Genomic DNA, 20,983 nt, shown 5'->3' on the forward strand with positions numbered 1-20,983 from the left:
ACTAATTTATTGAAGTTGAACCATTTGTGGACGGCTTTCTCCTAATATTTCCATTATTTTCTTTCTGTCAACAGGCATACCAACGTTTACAAATCCAGCAGCAGATGTTACAGGCCCAGCGTAATGTTTCCGGACCCATGAGACAACAGGAGCAGCAAGTAGGTGGCATCCAGATGGGTGTTTAGCTGCATCATCAGCTATCGTCTTGTCTGATCTCAGGGGCACTAACTGATGAGCTGCTGTATTGTTAGGAGTTTTCTCTCTGAGCCTCCACGTCGAAAAGGCTTGGGCTCACTGGGCTTGGGAGGAAGTTGGCCCGGCCAGCAGTGTCCCGGGCATCACAATAATGGAGACAGACGCGCGCTGGGCATCACTCGCGAGCTGCTAACGTATGCGTCTCCACCGCCAGGTTGCACGCACAATCACTAACCTGCAGCAGCAGATCCAGCAGCACCAGCGCCAGCTGGCCCAGGCCCTGCTCGTGAAGCCACCGCCGCCCCCGCCACACCTGTCTCTGCACCCCTCTGCAGGCAAGTCGGCCATGGAGAGCTTCCCCCCGCACCCCCAGGCGCCAGGCCTCCCTGACCTGCAGACCAAAGAACAGCAGTCTTCACCCAACACCTTTGCTCCGTACCCTCTCGGTGAGTCTCCGTGGCCTGGGCCCGCGCCTGCTTTGCCGACACAATCACAGCGCCTGCCTTGGGGCTCCTTAATGAGGGGGCAATGGCAGCTGTCTTCTCCGAGCAAGGGCTGTGCTGTAAATACTTCCAATATAAAGTCTTTCAAAGCAGCCTGGCGGAAGCTCGCCAGTCGTCTCCTGGTCCGTGTTGAATCTGCAACCTGTTCCATTCTTGGCTTACTCCTGACTCTAGCGGCCACTGTCCTCCAGCCTAAGCTGCACGGGAGAGTTTAGAGCAGTTTTGCAAGTAAAGGTATCCACATTTTTATGAAGCAGGCACTTTAAAAAGCCATAGAACATGGGCCGGCTGAGTGGCTCAGTTAAGAGTTAGCTTAAGAATGCGAGCTCTGAGCAACAGGGCTGCCGGTTTGATTCCCACATGGGCCATGACACGGTGCCCAAGCTGAGCTGCCACTGAGCTGCCAACAGGTGGCAGGATGGCTCAGCTGGTGTAACAGCAAGACTGCCTGTTCGATGCTGGGCTACGCCCACCCGCAACTAAGACTGATTCGGCACCTTGAGTTGAGCTGCCGCCCAGATGGCTCAGTGGATAGAGCACACTCTTAACAAGGCTGCTGGTTTGACTCCCACATGGGATGGTGGCTACGCCCACCCGTAACTAAGATTGAACACAGCACCTTGAGCTTAGAGGCCACGAGCTGCCGACAGGAAGCCAGATGGCGACTGGCGCCCTCCACAACGAAGATTGAAGAACAACTTGGCTGGTCCCCTTCCCCAATTCCCCAACATTGTTCCCCTCCCCCAATTCCCCAATTAAAAAAAGGAAAAAAAGAAAAAGCCATAGAATGTGAAATCAGCACGGATGCATTGACCCATCATCTATAGGGAGCATGCCCAGCACTTGGCACAGGTCAGTAGGGGACACGGTGCTACCCTCGGTTGTCCAGGCTGCCCAGGAGACAAGCTCATCTGGCATTGGCTGTTAGAGTCTGAAGCTATAGGACAAAGGGAGTCTGGAACCCGGGGAATACATACCCAAAGGGACAAAGGCAGCAGAGTGATGTGAATTTGCTCCTGGCGGGTAATGTCCCTTCTGTAAGAAGTGGCGTGTTCTAATCACATGAGCACTGTCTGTTTGACATGTGACCAACAGTCTGTCCTTCGTATGACACTTGGGGTACATGCTGACCTGATTATTCTGTCCCTGTAGTTCCTGGCCCACACTGCCTTTTATGGTTGGGACGCAGAATAGTCTAGTAGGTGAGACCTGCCTGACTTGGAAATTACACGGCCACACTGAGTCCCACCTCCACCACCGATCGGCTTACACTTGATTGTGCTACTTGCCTGATTGCTCTTGGCCTCAGTTTCCCCATCTGTAAAGTGGGAATACTTACCTCAGAGGGTTCTTTTAAAGATTAAACTAGTTAATGTGTAAAATTCTTAGGATGGTCCTACCCTATAGCAAGTACCTTATGAAATGTTAGCTGATGATGTAAGCACTTCTTTTTTAGGAATAATTGTTTCAGGAATAAATTCAGCTCTATTATCCTAAAATGCTTTAACTTCGGCCTTCTAATATCCATCTGTCCTCTTAACCTATATTTGGAGAATAAAGTACACTAATCTTTTTTTTTTTTTTTTAAAGTGACAGGTCCTCTTGAGGCTTTTACTGGGGCGGGGGTGAAGCAGCCTGGCCATTCTCATTCACATCCTTTTTTTTTTTAAAGGTTTTGTTGGGGAATTGGGGAAGGGGAGCAGCCAAGTTGTTGTGTTTCAATCTTAGTTGTGGAGGGTGCAGCTAGCTCAGCTCCCAAGTCTAGTTGCCATCCGGCCGCCCATCAACTGCTCGCAGCTGCTCAGCTCAAGGTGCCGAGTTCAATCTTAGTTGTGGGTGGGCGTAGCCCACCATCCCATGCAGGAGTTGAACCGGAAACCTTGTTGCTAAGAGCACACGCTCTAACCACTGAGCCATCCGGCTTCTCGTCAGCAGCTCAGGGCAGCTCAGTTCAAGGTGCCATGTTCAATCTTAGTTGTGGGTGGGCATAGCCCACCATCCCATGCGGGAGTCAAACCAGAAACCTTGTTGTTAGGAGCACATGCTCTCACCAGCTGAGCCATCCTGCCACCTGTTGGCAGCTCAGCTCGGGCACAGCTCACTGGCCCATGTGGGAATCGAACCGGTGACCCTGTTCCTCAGAGCTTGCGCTCTTAACCAACTGAGACACTTGGCTGGCCCTTAGTGCACTAATCTTTATTCTTAAAGATTTTTTTTTCTTAGTACAAATGAAAAAATTAGTGCAATGGATCTTCAAAACTAGATGAAAAATAATTTTGATAAAATTTTATAATATTCCCGTTAAAGTTATAAAATAAATGTATTGAAAATAAATAGCTAGGCAGCCAGATGGCTCAGTGGTTAGAGCGTGTGCTCTTAGCAACATCCAGTTCGACTCCTGCATGGGATGGTGGGCTGTGCCCACCTGCAACTAAGATTGAACACGGCACTTTGAGCTGAGCGGACACAAGCTGCCGACCGGGTGGTGACTGGACTTGGAACTGAACTAGCTGCGTCCTCCACAACTAAGATTGAAGGACAACAACTTGGCTGTTCCCCTTCCTTAATCCCCCAACACTGTTCCCCTTCCCTAGTTCCCCAATAAAATCTTTTAAAAAAGAAAAGAAAGAAAATAAATAGCTAATAAAGTACAAGAAATTTAGCCTGTAAAATTGCCTCTCTGTTAGGTTCTCAGCAATGTTTTTCAGCAGCTGTGAGTCCCATCCCTCTTGCTATGCTGTATCGACTCCTGGAGCTTCTGGTTTGTGCAGAAAGATCAGGCATATAAAAATGAAAAAATAACTTTCTAGCCCGTGTGGTGGGATTGTTACAGGGCTATAGAGAAGGGAGAGTTCATGCTCACCTCCAGAGGTGAAAGAAAACTCGGCAGGATTTAATCAAACGAGTAAGATTTCAGTAAACGAGGAGGAAGCCTCACATGGACGAAATTGCGTGTTCCAGCACAAGCGTGTCGCCCAGGGCCAGGCAGTCTGGCTGCCTGTGGGGGGAGCACAGAAACGGGCAGTGGGAGGGTGGGCTGGGGTCCAGCCGGGCGATTTGGAGCCCTTTGCACCCCTCACCCAACTAGACGTCTGTCGGGGGAAATGAGGAGAGTTGTTAAAGCAGAGACTGCTAATAGGCAGCCCCTTGGCAATATCTGACTCACACGAGTGTTTTCTTAGGTCTACTTGGAGGGGGCTGTGTGTGTGTGTGTGTGTATTGCTAACATTTAAAATTGGGAAGTTTCAAATAAAAGTGACTCTGGCTTCTCCTGAAAAAGGCTGTGTTGGGTGTGCATTTCATGTGGCACCAGTGATACCGCTTACTTAAGTCAAACACTGTCCCATTTGCCGCCGTCCCCACCATGCCCGCTTCCCCTTTGTCCGCCTTGCCACTTGGCCCATCTGGTCATTTGACTTTGCAGCCCCTGACTTCTAGTTAAGACCAAAAATGTGGAACCCCTTGCTTGCGGTAGAGATCCACCTTCACGTGTGTCCAGTGCCTGGGGTACAGGAACCTGGCAGAAATGATCTGTAAACTCCGGGCTGCCCTCCTTTTGGTATTCTCTCCAGCCAAGCAGTCCATACAGCTCATGCCTGATTTTCCCATCAGGAACTTGTCACATCAGCCTTTTTATCATCACCCCCCTCATCTCTCTTCACTAACCTGGCACAGAAACCACAGTGCCTGCTTTTAGCTGTAAGAAATAAACCCAGGAGCAGCACGCCATGCCAGCTGGGGGCAGCTGGCAACACCCGCACTCAGATAGTTCAGTTCCTTAAGAGGAGTTTGATGTTGACTTGATAGACTCCGTCCAAGCAGGCTTTTGTAAAGCGTGCTCACTGAGGGTAGACCTGAGCCATCCCCAACAGCCTGTTTGGGGCGGTCCCTCAGGACGCTCTCCACAGCCTGAGTGGTGTTAATCTGGTGAGTTTCCCTAAAGGCCCGAAGTCAGAAAAGACTTTCCTGCTTTTTTGGATTTGTTCCACTTTTCTACGGGTGAGACACCTCAGGACCGTGCTTGGCACCGAAACAGTTAAAATGAAGAGAGTCATCGGTCCTTTTTAATCAAAGACTATTTACTGCCATTTTCACCTCACTTCAGGCATAATATTCCTAGGAATATGTGTTGTTGAAAAGGCAAAAAGTTTCTTTTTCCCACGAGCACTAATAGTATAGCATTTGGCTGTGAATGAAGACTCAGGTTGATCCTCTAGGAGAGCTTTAGCAAGTGATTGTCTAGAGGATGGCAGCATGTCCTCACAGTGTTTTTATTTTCAGCTGGACTGAACCCAAACATGAATGTCAACAGCATGGACATGACTGGCAGTTTGTCGGTGAAGGACCCGTCTCAGTCCCAGTCACGCCTCCCTCAGTGGACACACCCCAACCCGATGGATAACCTACCCGGTGCTGCTGCTCCTCTCGACCAGAACCCCAGCAAGCATGGTAGGTCCAAGCTGCAGTGCCTGGGGCCCACTCACCGCCGCTATGCTCTCTGATCCCCCAGCTGTATCGTGGGACGTGCTCATGTTACTCATGCTGCATTGCTCTTCTGAGAATTCAGTGCTGAAAGCTGAATGAAAGCTATTCCATTCCACTGCAGAGGACGTACAGTTCCAGCTGGTCAGTGATCAGAGTTCTTGAAACCTCAACCATCACATCTTAGCTACAAACCCAGAAGAAACTGGAAATGCCCCAGAACAGCAAAGAGTATGGGGCGTAGCCTGCCTCCTTTTTATTTACACCTGTATTCTACAACAAAAAGTTTGAGTCTGCTGAAAAGAGATCTTTTTTCAATAAAATGTTAAAACGCAATAGAAAATCAATGCTTAGAAAGGAGGAGGAAGCAAAAATGCTAATACCCATAGGAGGTGATCTCACTATTAAGCATTAAATTTAGCTCTAAATTTTCTGGTAACATAAACAGCAAAGAAAACTTAATAGGGTATATAATTCCCTCTTGATATAAAGTATTCTAAAAAGAAAAAGGAAATTCTGTCTAATGGTTAATTTTACAAGAAAGTCATCACGTGCTATCTGGGCACCTTCCTTGGCATGAGAGAGCTCAGTGGCCTGTGGCAAGCTGGGTTAGTCTATACAAAGTTACCACGCCCCGTTTGTCTTTCCATAGTGAGGGCAGCAGCCTGGAGGGAGGGTAGGACAGAGACACCAGCACATTCGATAACTCACCACACAGACTCATAAGCTATCCCAAGAAAGGTTCCCTGGGCCAGCTGCCTGTGTCTGGGTATGCATTTTATCAGGAGCTCCAACTTGACAAACTAAAACGGTTCTTAGAGTTTCAGTCTTTCAGGTACGAAGTTTGTGCTAACTGAAATAGTCACTTATTCTCGGAGAATGCTGGACAAACCAAGCCTGACAGCTCGCGTGCCTCTGAGAAGAGCCGGGCCTGGTGCTGGGCAGTAGGGGCACAGGTTCCCCTGTTCACACGGCTCTTTGTGTCCTGCTGTCCCCCAGGTGCTATCGCTGGAGGTCTAAGCATTGGGCCTCCAGCCAAGTCCTCCATTGATGACTCCTATGGCCGGTACGATTTAATCCAGAACAGTGAGTCACCAGCCAGTCCTCCAGTAGCTGTTCCCCATAGCTGGTCACGTGCCAAATCTGACAGTGATAAAATCTCAAATGGCTCCAGCATCAACTGGCCCCCAGGTAAGAGCGGGCGACACGTCTGCAGCCCCACATCAAAACATGCTCAGGGCAGAGGAGGGAGGGCAGTTGGGCCAGGTTCAGGATGCAGGGCCTCCGTTAAGAACCCTGGGAGCCCTGGCCCCACACCTCTGGCTTTTTCACTGCAAATCCGTTTGTCAGATCAGCTTTGGGTGTGGTTGGTGTCAGGTGCTTTTTGTAGCCCCCGAGTGGAAGGGGAAAGGGGAGGGACACTACCGTCCACCTGGTCAGATTGCTTCCAGGCGTCATCATTCCCTCTGAACACTCTTAATGTGGCAGCTAAAATGCCTGGCTCTAGTTTGTGCCAAAGCATTGATGACTTACTGAAAGAAAGTCTAAAATGGGCCTTGATTTAATCAACAGATTATAAAAATTTCCGCAGATTATCATGAAGGTACTCTAATACTCATGTTTAGGTTTTCATTTTGTTTGGAATTTTCCAGAATTCCATCCTGGAGTCCCATGGAAAGGACTTCAGAATATAGATCCCGAGAATGACCCTGACGTCACTCCTGGAAGCGTCCCCACTGGGCCTACCATCAATACCACCATACAGGATGTCAACCGCTACCTCCTCAAAAGTGGAGGTAAGGAGGGGCTCCGCCTGTGTTTGTGTGAGACGTCTCTGCCCACACTCAGGGCATCGTGGTGACAGTCTGGGCTCTGAGGCAGGGGTGGTGGAGGACACATCGGATGACAGGTCCTCTGCCACCTGTAGCAGCACAAGAAGAGGTCAGGCAGTGCTCCTAGTGAAAATGGAGGCTGGTTTGGACTATGTGTTTTTGCCAGATTTATTAACATGTTGTGTTTCATAAGCATCATGTTATAAAATCCCAATGTTAACCAGCAAGCTTTTTAATGAAAAAGCTCCCACGTGAAATCTCTTTAAATTAAAAATGAACTAACAACCCTTTACTCATCCATCTCAGTCTGTTTTTCCTTTCCACAAAAAATCTGGTAAAGCAACAAAAACCCACCCCCAGGACGTTTTCCTGGCACAAATGCACAATGCTGAGTTTTGGCGCACCCTCGGGGATACCCCAGGGCCCGGTGGGAGGAAGCCGTAAGCTGAGCGACAGAACAGGATTCATGTGCAGCGTTGGGAAGGGCAGTCGCTCGCTTCCCCACGATGCGCAGATGAAGGCGTTCCGTGGGTGCTATGCTGACAGTTTATCGTTAGCGTTCTAATAATGCGAAGGAACAGCCAGGCTACCACAGGTGCTGGTCACGAATCAGAACACTTGGATAGTTCCCAGCACACGGATTCAGGTTAGCTGCGTCAGGTGCAGCCTGTGGGAGAGATGCCTTTTGTTTTAATGGTTCTTCAGTCTCGGACTCTGAGTGTGTCTGGGGTGGGGCAGAACCCAGCGGAAACCCACACCACCCTCCCTGTGGGTCCCTGTGTCCCATGCAGCTGCTGCTTGGAGCAGGGCTGTTGTGGGCTTCCCCGCTATCAAGGACAGATGAGGGGCACAGGGGACCCAGAGCTGTGGGGTGTGGAGCCTGTATGAGAGGCTGGGGGACGGGGTGAGGCACAGGCCAGAAGGGAGACTCGGCCCTCGCTGCTCAACGGCTCGCGTGGCCAGAGCGGGAAGGCTTGGCGGGAAGGGCGGAGAACCGTGCTGAGCTGGGTGTTAACAGACGTTGGCAAGAGTGGAGGTCTGTTGGCACAGAGCAGAGCAGATCCAGCCCGCCCGGTGCCCAATGGCTCATCCAGTGATCCCTGGGTCCTTGGGAGGCCCCTGGGGCATACAGGTCCCCCACATTAGCATGAGTGTGCAGTGCCATGACAAGGCGACCCGGAGACGCAGGTGAATTCTGAGGACAGTGGAGCTGTCCTTCGTCCGATTCCACAGAGCGCCCGAGAGAGGCAGCAGGAGATCTAAGCCAATGAGGGGCATTTGCGTCAGAGATGAGCGGAGGGCTGTCCAGCTCTGGGGCAGAGATCAGGCAGCAGCTCGAAGCTGCGCGCGGCCCTCTTCACGTGGCGTCCCATGACGTCTGGGGCTGCTCACGCCAGGCGTCCCCTCCGTCCATCCCCTGACCAGGCCGCCACGGCCTGGGAAACCCTCGCTCCTCTGCTCCATTGCCTGCTTTATATCTGAGCAAAGCAGAGAGCAGTGAATATGCCTTTATGACCAGAAAGCACCGCCTCCATAGGGCGGTGGGAGGAGCTGCAAAGGGCAGACCTGGCCGGCCGCCTCTGTCCAGGGGACGCGCTCTGCTCCCCACACAGGAGCTTCCAAGCGTCCCCTCCGGGACCAAGCTCAGCAGCTGAGCCAGAAAAGGTCGTCACATTTTTGAGTGACCAGTTTGATCTAAAGTACAGAGGGAAAAAAATTAAGAAGACGTGCTCTAGAAGAAAAGTGTGACATAGCCACCAACCTCTCAACGTTGGCTTGTTTTACGTATTTTCATAGTGGGATTTCCTGTCTTTTGCTGAGTATACTAGGCGGTGGTTCTTTATCTATCGCCGTTGGCGTTAAGCTCTGATTTGGCATTAAAATGGTACACTAGCCCAGTATTTGTTCAGATATTACAGTTTCAACACTTATGAAGTGACCATTGACCAGAAGTGTGAGATACACACGTGCCGTTTCATGACATGCTGAGACTGGCACTTCATCTAGAAAGGAAAATTAACTGCATGGGACAAATCCCATCACTAAAACTAAACATTTCAAAGCCAGAACACTGTTAAATCTAAGTACCCTATTGTTAATTATAAAAGAAACCGCCTGTACCCTTGGGGCCCTGGTGACTGCCTGTTATTGCTAAATGAAAGAGGAGGATTTGGGAAGGGAGCCCAGCGTGTCGGGGGGTCTGAGACCTTTCACAGTTGAAGGCCTGCGGCTCACGGATCCGCTGAGTGTTCGTTCAGCAGCTCCGCTGTCCCCATTCTAAGGGCGTTCACAGCGGGGCGGCTGCTCACAGCTGCACCGGGCACCACAGGCCTGCTGGTCTGTGTGAAGGCACCCCCGCAGCCGAGGTTGTCCATGCTCTGCCCAGGAGGGGGTCCTGTGTCTTCTGAGATGATTTGTGGTGGGAAACGTGAGAGCCAGACTGTCAGGTGCCAGTGTCCCCTGTCCCAGCCATCTGCGCACGCCAGTGGAGGAATTTCCAGGCCGGAGGGCTCTGAGTCCTTCCTCCTCCCATCAGGCTGCCTCCACTGCCTCACCCTCTAGTCTCCAGCCTCTAGCTTTTCTCAGAGCCTCGGGAAGGAGGGCCACGTGGGAGCACGCGGACCCCCAGGGAGCTGAGCTGTGTCGAGGAGCAGGGGTGTCTCAGAGGGCCCGTGTACCCTCAGCCTCCTCCCAGCGTCAGGAACAGGCTTTTCAGATAGGAAACTGCCATTTTGGGGACGTAGCCGCTCAAGTTCACGACCATAGCGGACGCCTCTTCTTTATTCCTGTAGCTCAAACAAGAACCACGGGACCTAATGCAATCGATGCCTGAGACATTTTGAATCAGAAAAAAGTGCTGGTCTTTATGGCACAATTTACAACAAAAAGCGTGCAGTGTTGTTTCCTTTTGTTTTTTCATTTTGTGGATATTGTTTGAGGTGTGAAAATATGGCGAATGCCCTGTATTTGCATTTTTATCTTCTCTGGAAGGGTTTGAAATCAGTGTGATCCTTTAAAACTCTGACGTGGCATTTTAAACCTGGTGACAATCCTCTTTTCTCTTGCCTTGAAACCCTGTCTCAGAGAAGCTCACGCTGTCTCCTGGTCTCTGCCTCCTCAGCTGTCAGGAAGGTCCCAGGCCTACGAGTAGCTCGGGGACCCAGAGTAGGAGGCGGGCCTGTGTCTCCCTCCCCTCTCCGTCATCTTGACCTCGGCAGGCTTTCGTTTTCAGCCACCTACCAGATCGGCAGCTTGGGAGGTGGTTGGCTCTGGCTGTTGGAGACGTCATGGCCAGTTAAGAGGCTCTAGCCCCGCGTGCCTGCTGCCCACCTTCCTTAGTGCTGTGTTTGGTCCTGCAGGCCCCTCCCCACCGTCATCTCAGGGCCACGCTGCCTTCCCCGCGTGCCTGGCCACTCTGTGCCTGTGGCTACAGTCGCTCATTCAGGAGCACTGCGCCCGCACCTACTACCACAGGTACGCGACGCACCTGGCCTCTTGCCTTGCAGGTAGTGTATTGACAAAGAATTAACCCCTGGTCGTTCGCAGACCGTGAAAGTATTTATGAGACTGAAGTGGCGGAGCAGAAAGATTTACTGGAAGTAAGGCAGAGAGAGAGCATTCTGTTGGGAACTGGCAAAAGGAGTTTTGCCAGAGCAGTCTGATAGAGAGAGCTGCCGAGACAGCAGGGTAAGAGATACTGGCAGAAGTTTGCCAGCGCAGAGCCTGATGGAGGAGACAGCTGCGCCGATGAGGAGTGCTGGGGTTTCATATTTTCCCATGCAGGATGTGGGGTGCTTGTCGGCTTACAAGGGGGCTTCCGTTACAATTGTCTTCTCCTGGGAACTGTCCTGTTCCCACCTATGAAATAAGGTGCTTGTCAGCTTGCAGGTGCAGTGCTGGCCAGGGGATTCGGAGCCAGGCGGTTAATGCTTAGCTCATTCTGCTAACTCACAAGCCTGCTCCTGTGCACTCTTTATTTGCCTCATCAGGTAGCCTGTGCTTTCTTTCCTCAAGCAGCTCTGACAGGCCTGGCTTTTCCTGGTGGTCTGTTCACTCCGTCCCTGAGCTGGGTGACCATGTAGCGTGATGGAAAGTGGGGATGGTGACATCTCCTCCGTGGGGTCTTCGAGAGGATCACGTGCTTATGTAAACTGCTGCTGCCTAAATGTATCTGCTTTCCTTTCCTCCCTCTACCCTGTGGCTACAAGACAAGGAGTACAGGGTTTGAAGTCATGGAGGTGGCATCTGCTTGGAATTTGCTGTTTCCTTTGCCATGAGGGATGGAGGCGACCATAGCAGGCCCCCTTATTCACCCCCAGCACCAGGTGTGACCGCTTGCCATGCGGAGAAATGCAGTGCCTGGTAGTTTCTCTAGGGCCCCAGACTTGACGAGTCCCTCAAGTGAGAATCGAGAATTGTTTGACATAAAAACTTCAGAGGAATTTGAATCTGAAAACGTTAAGACCAGGATATAAAGAAATGTGGACACACACACAAAATATCTAGCAGGTTTGTACATAGATAGAAAACTTACATAAGGAAGGTATATTGTTTATAAACTCCTTCAAACATTATTTCTGTATTCCAGCAGAAATTCTCTTCCAGATTTTTTGAAATCAACGTAAGAATGCTGTAGGAATTCTTTTAATTACCAGTCCCTAGGGGAGAAGGTAGTTTTGATGTAGCGTCTTTAAAAAGAGAAAGTGCTTCTGTATTATTTTTATTCCTCCTAACGTTTATTCTTTCTAGTATTTACCAAGGGGATGTGTTTAGACCTTTAATACTTCATAATCATTTAGCTAAAGAGAAGGGGCAAAATAAAATTCACCTTCCCTGTATCTAAGGCAGGCTTTCCTGGCATTTGGGTTTTTTCTCATCCGTGGCACGTTTGCTGAGATTAACGTACGTTTGTTGTGAGGTCACAGTTGACTCGTGGCCAGGGTTGTGTTGGCCTGGTCACTGCAGTGCTGTCCCAGGAGCCCGGTTCCAGTGACCACTCTGCGGCCACATCTGGGCACAGCACGGGCTGGGCCAGTGGTCATTGCCGGTTTTGTTTTTTTCTCCCAAAAAACCATGTAAAACACTCTTCTCCCACCCAGGTTCCGAGATGCCACACCTCCCAGCCCTGGTGCAGCTGGGCCACATGTCTCAGAGCTGCCCAGATGGCAGTACGGGCAGGCTATGTCAGGTGCATGGCTCTGACCAGGGTCTGATGCCCAAAGAAATAGCATGAAGGATACACACACATTAGGCTCTGACCTTGATTAATTTAATTTGTTACATTGTAACTGTCCTAGCAGAATATGTTGAGAGGTTAGCTTTAATGCTGAACGACGAAAGTGCCATTTCCCTGATGGCACACTGGTGTCTGGCACATTTAGCACATTGATCAAGGGACAGAAATCCTGGCTGGATCTACTCTGCGTACAGGCAGACTATCTGGGCAGAAGTTCCAGGGAGAGTGTGCCCTGTGCTTGTCACGTGGGGGTGCTTTACTGAGTGTTTCCTTTTCGTTATGCAGTCTGCTGGTGCCAGAGCCCACTGTGTGTGGTTTCCCAAACACTGCAGGGACTTTGCTCTGTCTCAACAATGTGTGTGCTCTGTGTCTCTGCCTTCCAGGTAAACTGTCAGACATGAAATCGACGTGGTCCTCTGGGCCCGCCTCCCACACGCAAGCCTCTCTGTCTCATGAACTGTGGAAGGTGCCCAGAAACACTACTGCGCCCACAAGGCCGCCTCCAGGGCTGACCAATCCCAAGCCTTCCTCCACGTGGGGAGCCAGCCCCCTCGGCTGGACCAGCTCTTACTCCTCCGGTACGTATCTGTTCTCGGGGTCAAAGGGGGTGCTCCGTGACGGCCCTGCTCACCCCCCGGGGACATGCCTGTCGTTTTGTCCTGCCGCTCCTTTGTCAGGACCCCTGCCCCCACCCCCAGACCTGGAAGGGCTTAGAGGGGGCCGAGGTGCCCTCACCTCTCAGGCGTTGGCTGGGCCCAGCTGTCCTGCTGCCAGTGTTTTCCGCACCAGCCGGGCGTGATCAAGCTCAGGACAGGTTACCCTGGGCCACAGGGTCCCAGAATCACGCACCTCCGAGGGGCCACACTGGGTCCTGGGAGAAGTCCCGTTGGGCCAGGGCAGGGTCCCAGCTCCACTTTGGTACCTGCTTCTCCACAACACCTCACTGGAGCAGAGGGCTTGTCCCGCCCCAAGCCACACCGCCCCCGGTGTGAGACCGCCACCCCTCCTGATGCTTCCAGCAGGCGCCCTCTGCTGACCCGTGGGGTGGAAAGCCAGGCACAGGGAATCCAGGGAACTGAGGTCGGAACCAGCCACAGATAGTGTGACCTCGCCGTCTCAGCCTTTTAATGGCAGCCCTGCGCATCTGCTTTGTCTCATTAACAAGCAGAAGTTTAGAACTAAATGGGGGCGGGGGGTGCTCTGTCATCACCCCCAGGGGCTCTGCAGGGCTTGTGAGGTCTGGGCTTATCGACCAGAAAGGCAGGCAGGCTCGGGGCGCAGTGTGGTCCGTGCTGGTGTGAGGAGAACGCGCTGGGAAAGTGCACTGACCGAGTTCTCCCTGGGCTCGCGCAGGTTCTGCTTGGAGCACGGACACCTCAGGAAGGACAAGCAGCTGGCTCGTTCTCCGCAACCTCACGCCCCAGGTACCGTGGGGCAGAGTCGCCGGCCCCGCTGCACACCAGCCTGTGCTGGGCGCCCTCAGTCAGGGCCCGGAGGGGACGTGGGCAGCACGGAGCAGACAGGCCCCGGCGTCTTGCTCACTTTTTACTCTTGAGATTTGAAAATACACCTTTGTGAACAGAACTGCTCACCTTTAACTGTACGCACTTGCGAGTGATTGGGCTTGTGCTCCCCCCGCTTCCCAGGGTCACGGGCCACAGGGCTGCTGGGAACTGCAGGCTCTGTGTCATGTGCTCCGATGAGAGGGACCAGAACCCCAGAACGGGGTTTTCTTCTCCTAGTTAGCAAACTCATCAAATACGAGTGAAATGTCCAAGATTTTTCCATTACATGGCCACAGAGGTATAAAAGTCACGTGTATTGAGCCCTTTCAGGCACAGCCGTTGTCCGAGTTGAGGGCGCCTGATTGCATACACATGTTCCTTGAGGATGTGGACGAAGCCACAGGAAGCTCATGGCCGCCCCCTCTGCTTCCTCACTCAGATCGATGGCTCCACCCTGCGGACGCTGTGTCTGCAGCACGGGCCCCTCATCACATTCCACCTGAACCTGACTCAAGGCAACGCCGTGGTCCGGTACAGCTCCAAGGAGGAGGCCGCCAAGGCCCAGAAGTCCCTGCACATGTACGTCCCTTCACCCCACGCGGCTGCCGCGGGGATTCATAGGAGTGTTCTGGGGCTGCTGTGACGAAGCACCACAGGCACAGGCATTGATTGTCTCGTGGTTCTCGAGGCTGGAAGTCCAAGACCAAGGTGTCAGCAGGGTCGGTTCCTTCCAAGGCCTCTCTCCTTGGCTTGTGGACGGCCGCCCGCTTCCTGTGTCCTCACGTGGTTGTCTCTCTCTCTAGCATGTCTGTGTCCTGACTGCGTTTTATAAGGACGCCAGTCGTAGTGGAGCAGGGCTCACCCGGATGACCTCCTTCTTCCTTCATTACCTCTTTAAAGACCCTCTCTCCAAATACAGGCACATCCAGAGGTACTGGAGCTTAGGGCCCTCAACATAGGAATTCGAGGAGACACGGTTCACCTCATAACAGGCGTCTTGTAACATGTCCATTTCTTCTGCTGAGTTGCTGTGGCCATGCCCTCCACGAGGGAAAGGCACCCCCAGGAGAGTGAATGTAGAGCCCAGAGATGGAAAGAAGACACTCTATCCACCAGGTAGCGACGGGCATATGACCATTTGTGCCCCCTGCTGGGCCTGGCAGTGGTCCTTACAGCCAACTCTTCTCCCCTGATGGAAGGACAGTTTTGATAAGATGTGTGAGTAGATCTCTTCAGCAACATCACATGAGATGTGAGCCCTAGAAACTAGTCGTTGCTATTTTCCGCCCAAGGTGTAAGTTACACTGATCCTCAGTGATGCTCAGGTTTAATGGTGCATTTCCATGCTCCCTGAAGGATGCGCTGTGCAGCATGCAGTGTAGCGGCTAGAAGTCTGAAATGAGAACCAGGCTTCACACTGGGCTTGGAAGTAGCAGTGGTGAAACAGGAACTGCAGGACTTGTCTGGGTGGACTATGACGGGAAGCCTTCGGCTGCGCTTTTCCCGTGAGAAAAAGCAGAAAACCAGTGAGGTGAAGACAGGAAGACGCGGGGCTGCTGCACTCACGTGGCCCCTGGCCCACGGTGTGTGTGTGGGTGTGTGTGTTTTGAGGTTTTTCTGGAGATAACTATTGACATATAACATTGTGCCAGCTTAAGGTGCGCAACACGTGGATTTAATACATTTGTATGTTGCATTATGATTACCATGGTAATTTGCTGACTTCTCCATCACACCACATAATTATCATTTCTTTTTGGTGGTGAGAACGTTTAAGATCTACTCCGTTAGCAGCTTGCAAATATACGATACAGGATCATTAACTATAGTCACCAAGCTGTACACCAGATCCCCTGAACTTTCTCATCTTCTGACTGGAAGTTTGTAACCTTTGACCACCATCTCCCCATTTCCCCAACCGCAGCCCCTGGTAACCACCATTCTACTCTCTGCTTCTGTGAGTTTGGTGTTTTTAGATTCCACGTGTAAGTGATTATCACACAGTATTTATCTTTCTCTCTCTGACTGTCTCACTTAGCACAGGGCCCACAAGGTTCATCCATATTATTGCAAATGGCAGGATGTCCTTTCTTACGGCTGAATAATGTTCCCGTGTGTGTGTGTGTGTGTGTGTGTGTGTGAGAGAGAGAGAGAGAGAGAGAGAGATCTTTATCCATTCATCCATTGATGGACACAGGTTGTTGTCCATTTTTCGATCAGATTGCTTTGTTGTTATTGAGTTAGGTAAGTTCTCTGTATATGTTAGATAATAACCCCTTATCGGATAGGTGGGTTGCAAATATCTTTTCCATTCCATAGGTTGTCTTCATTGTCTTGATGGTTTCCTGTGCTGTGCAAAAGCTTTTTAGTTTCTTGTAGTCCCACTTGTTGAATTTTTGCTTTTGTTGCCTTTGCTTTTATCCCCCCCCAAAAAAAAAAAATCATTGCCAAGATGAATGCCAACGAGCTTCCTTTACTGTATTTTCTTCTAGGAGTTTTATGGTTTCAGGTCTTATGTTTAAATCTTTAATTCATTTAACATTAATTTTTGTGAGTGATATGAAATAGGGGCCCAATTTCATTTTTCTGCATGTGGTTATCCAGTTTTCCCAGCACCTTTTAGTGAATATTCTTGGTGCCCTACTTCTGGGTTCTCTGTTCTGTTCCATTGGTCTGTGTGTCTTTTTTTCTATATTTCTTTTTCAGATATTTCATGCTTAGTGTATAGAAATGCACCTGTTTTCTGTACGTTGATTTTTTTTATCCTGCAACTTTACTGAATTCATTGATTAGTTCCAACAGTTTTGGGGTTTTTTTGGGTAGGGGGGAGGTTGGTTTGTTTTTGGTTGAGTCTTTAGGATTTTCTATATGTAAGATCATGTTATCTGCAAAGGACAGTTTTACTTCTTCCCTTCCAATTCAGATGCCTTTTATTTCTTTATCTTACCTGATCGCTCTGAGACTTTCAGTACTCTGTTGAATAGAAGTGGTGAGAGTGGGCACCCTTGTCTTTTTCCTGATCTTAGAGGGATAGCTTTCAACCTCTCACCGTTGAGTATGTTATGACCTTCATTATATTGAGGCATGTCCCTTCTATACCCCATTTGTGAGGATCTTTATCATGAAAGGATGTCGTGTTTTGTCAAATGCTATTTCTGCTTCTATGGAGATGATCATATGATTTTTACCCTTCATTCTGTTAATGTGGCAGATCACGTTTATTGATTTGCTTATATTGAACCATCCTTGCATCCCAAGGATAAATCCCACTTGATCATGGTGTATGATCCTTTTAATGTGCTATTGAATTCGGTTTGCTAATAGTTTGTTGAGAATTTTTACATCTCTGTTTATCAGGGATATTGGTCTGTAGCTGTCTTCTAGCGTCCTCATCTGGCTTTGGTATCAGCATAATGCTGGCCTCATAAAATGAGTTTGGGAGTGTTCCCTCCTCTTCAAATTTTTGGATAAGTTTGAGAAGTGTTGGTGTTAATTTTCCTTTATATGCTTAGTAGAAGTCAGCAACAAAACCATCTGGTCCTGGGCCTTTCTGTGTTGGGAGGTTGTTGATTACCGGTTCAGTGTCCTTATTTGTTATCGGTCTGTTAAGATTTTCTATTTCTTCATGATTCAGTCTTGGTAGGTCATATGTTTCTAGGAATTTGTCCATTTCTTTGTTTTCCAATGTGTTGGCATATAATGGTTCATAGTGGTCTTTTACGATCCTGTGTATTTCTGTGGTATCAGTTGAAATGTCTCCTCTTTCATTTTTTATTTTATGTGGGTCTTCCCTCTTTTTTTCTTAGTCTGGCTAAAGGGTTGTCAATTCTGTTGATCTTTGCAAAAATCCAGCTCTCAGTTTTGTTGCTCTTCTGCTCTTTTAGGTGTGTCCTGGGAAACACTACCATCTTGGCCGAGTTTGCTGGCGAAGAAGAAGTGAATCGTTTCTTAGCCCAAGGCCAGGCGCTGCCAGCCACCTCCAGCTGGCAGTCCAGCACCGGGACCAGCCAGACAAGACTGGGCGCCTCGGGCAGCTCCCACGGCCTGGTGCGGAGTGACGCCGGCCACTGGAACGCCCCGAGCCTGGCAGGCAAAGGGAGCAGTGACCTGCTGTGGGGCGGGGTTCCCCAGTACTCCAGCAGCCTGTGGGGCCCGCCCAGCAGCGATGATGGCAGGGTGATTGGAAGTCCCACCCCGCTGAACACTCTGCTTCCTGGCGATCTTCTTAGTGGGGAGTCCATCTAGGACCCAGAGGAGCCTGTGGGCGCCGCAATCATCAGCACTCGAAGAAAAAGCTGACCCTTTCCAGTCCGGGCGTCGCTGAGGACCCCGCTTGACCCAAGCAGCCCGGCAGCCCTTTCAAGTACCTCTGCCCAGTACTGAAGACGAAGCTTGGCCGCAGCCCTTGCGAACTGTTCCCAAGGCAGTGCGGCCGCGCTTGGTCAGTGTCCCAGCTAATGACGGGATGTTTCTCATAGCTTTTTATTTTGTGTTGTCTTATGTTTGTACGGTGTGTTGTCATTTTGGTTTTTTAAGTATAAAAGCTGCTTAGAATAGTTCTATCATGAAGGGCACTTTTCAGATTGTGGGCTGGAAAGGGTTATTTTATCAAGGGGGGCGGGAGGGAGGGAGACGAGAAAGCCTATTTAAAACGAGCCTGTGACGATTATGCACATTACCAGAGGCGGACCCCGTAATCAGGGGGAGCTGGCGCTCACCACCGGGGCGCAGACGCGGGCTCCGCCTGGCGGTCCTGGCGGCCCGGCCGGTGAGCTGAGCGGAAGGAACGCTCTGCGGTCTGTTCTCCGTTCCCTCGGATCCGCCTATGCACATCACCCTTGTTTCATTACTTTTTCATGTCATTTTTTTTATCCCAAAAAATATTTTTTAAAAGTTAAAAAAAAAAAAAGACATATCAAACATGCAAATACTTGAATCCAGCAGGCCAATAATGAAATGTGAACACTTTCTAAGTCTAATTCTACACTTCCAGGTCGACATCAGTACGCAGAAACAGGCTCTAGGAAAAATTTCTAAGTTCACAGCCTATGTGTGTGTGATTGTGTGTGTGTGTGTGTGTGTGTGTATGTGTGGAAACAGAAGAGTGAGTGTCTGTGCGCACTGTGTTCGTGTGTTAAGTGTGTGAGGCATTTAACTGTGGGTTTTCCCTTTTATTCAGTATATGCTTTTTTTTTTTTTTGGCGCATTGGTCAAACAAACGTTTGTTATTATTAGCTTCTAACTTTGCACTGAGTGTCCCCGCCCTTCCTTTAGCTAATCCTATACATTAAAGAGAATTCATAGGACAGGGCCGGTGACAATTCATGTGTAAATGTTTACTCAAGGACTCTGTTATTGCGTTTAAAAATTACAGTGTATATCTCTGGAGAAATAATATGTATACCTACCTTTAGCAGCTTTTTATTGTGGACTAATGCAAGAAAATTATTACCAGAGTATTGCACCATTTTTCCATTTGGAATATAAAGTTAAAGAGAAAAAAACTGTTGTTGAACTGTGGCCATAGATACTTGTAGAGAATGGATGGTTCCACGGCAGGAACGCAAACAAGCACTTGGACGTGGGTTGTGACTGCTTTCCGAGGAGCCCGCCGTGAGGGCTCCCAACTGTTTACAGACCTTTTTTTCTCCTTCAGACTTTAAAATAAAAAAATTTTAAAAAGGAATTAAAAAAAGAAAAAAAAGAAAAAAAAAAGACTTCTGTCGTAAAGAAACCTATTTTCAGAATGCAGATAACGCTACTTCAGAGCTCTGGGATTGAACAGTGTTTCCCCCTCCGGCCATCGTCGTGGACTCTGTCGATTGTCCCCCTTCGTCGAGGTGACGAGACGTTGAGGTCATTGTCTTGCACATGCGGAAGCGCTCTCAGGAAAGCCAGGGTTCCCGAGGGGCAGCTCCACACCGTTTCATGTATTTTGTAACCCAACTCCTAGCACTGAAGATGTTATTAAAAAACAAACAAAAAAAAGAAAGAAAAAAAAGAGGAAAAAAAAAACACAAAGAAGAAAAATACCTAATCTCTAATGTGTAGCAGTTACATATTTACCAAATAATGGACTCAAAAGAAATAGATGTTTGAAGAGTGCTTTATATATTAAAAATTGCTTTATGTTTTAAAAATGATCAATGTTTTGATTGTTTTGCAAGAAAGAAAGACAATGGAGTAACATACCCTCAAGTATGTTTAAAAAAATATATGAACATTGTGCTCCCTGCCTGCTTGATCAGGAAACTTGTGCATTACATTTTTTTTAATTAGCTTTTTAATGGTTTTATCAAAACAAAACAAAAAAAAAACTCAAAAAAATAAAAAAAAGAAGAAGGTCCTGCAAAATTGCAGATCAACAAAAGCTGGTTTTATAGAGGATCATGAACTATGCACAAACTGGGTTCAAGACTTTTTTTCTCAAGTTTAGTAGTGTATTTAGCTAAACCAACCTTCCTCAGAGCAATCGCATCTCATTGCCATTACATGCGTTCTCTATATTTGATGTATATATACCTGCATATGTATGTCAAATATATGTGCGTGTGTGCGCGTGCATGTGCACCAGACACACGGCTCCCCGGGCTGCCATTTAGCATCGAGTTGTAGAAAAACTGATACTTTTAAATTGGGGATTGAAGAAAAGAATGTTTGTTTGTTTTTGGTTTTTGTTGGGGGTTTTTTTGTTGTTTTTTTTTTTGACCTTTTATTTTTAATTAAAGATGTTTGTAACTCTGAGATTAAGAAACAAGTTTGTGGCTTTTAATGTTTTCCTCATAGAATGTGATTGTTGAAGAACATGCACCGAAAGTTGCTTTCAAAAGTACAACGCTTTGTTGAATCTTAATAAATTGCAATTTTTTTCTTGGCTGTTCAAATAAATGTGTTTTTTTATTTTTCAAAGACGGCTATCAATTTTCGCTTTGTATGTATTGGGAGAGAGAACTATCCTGCCATATGTAACAAATTCTTGTCTCTTTTATGACATCCTTGGTGTTGATGTAATCATATAAACTCCAAGTTTCGGTTGCTTGACTTGTAATTTTACCATTTGTTTTGTGGTTTTCCAGTTAATGTTGAAATCTTACTCATAGTCATCGAGAGGTACAGCAGAGCTATGGGCTCTCCACCAGCAGCTGCCCGCCTGACTTGGTCACGTGTGAGAGGGACCACTGTTCACACGAGAGAAGAGAGTAATTAATGAAGGTCTTTTGTGTTTCTTAG

General features: G+C 49.0%; 1 protein-coding gene across 3 annotated transcripts in view; it reads left to right on the forward strand.

Annotated features, from left to right (window-relative positions):
• The window catches only part of TNRC6C (trinucleotide repeat containing adaptor 6C), an 85,617-nt gene extending 64,955 nt beyond the window's left edge, over positions 1-20,662 (forward strand). For all 3 annotated transcript variants that reach the window (XM_019644371.1, XM_019644369.1, XM_019644370.1), the window contains 9 exons: positions 75-158; positions 410-641; positions 4,980-5,147; positions 6,180-6,371; positions 6,833-6,976; positions 12,632-12,826; positions 13,602-13,672; positions 14,193-14,332; positions 17,638-20,662. In XM_019644371.1, coding sequence (XP_019499916.1) covers positions 75-158; positions 410-641; positions 4,980-5,147; positions 6,180-6,371; positions 6,833-6,976; positions 12,632-12,826; positions 13,602-13,672; positions 14,193-14,332; positions 17,638-17,998 — 1,587 coding nt within the window. In that variant the 3' untranslated portion in view covers positions 17,999-20,662. The remainder of the gene's footprint in view (positions 1-74; positions 159-409; positions 642-4,979; positions 5,148-6,179; positions 6,372-6,832; positions 6,977-12,631; positions 12,827-13,601; positions 13,673-14,192; positions 14,333-17,637) is intronic.
• The last annotated feature ends 321 nt before the right edge of the window (positions 20,663-20,983 follow it).

Source organism: Hipposideros armiger, unplaced genomic scaffold (assembly GCF_001890085.2).
Source record: "Hipposideros armiger isolate ML-2016 unplaced genomic scaffold, ASM189008v1 scaffold_87, whole genome shotgun sequence".
Lineage (NCBI taxonomy): Eukaryota > Metazoa > Chordata > Mammalia > Chiroptera > Hipposideridae > Hipposideros > Hipposideros armiger.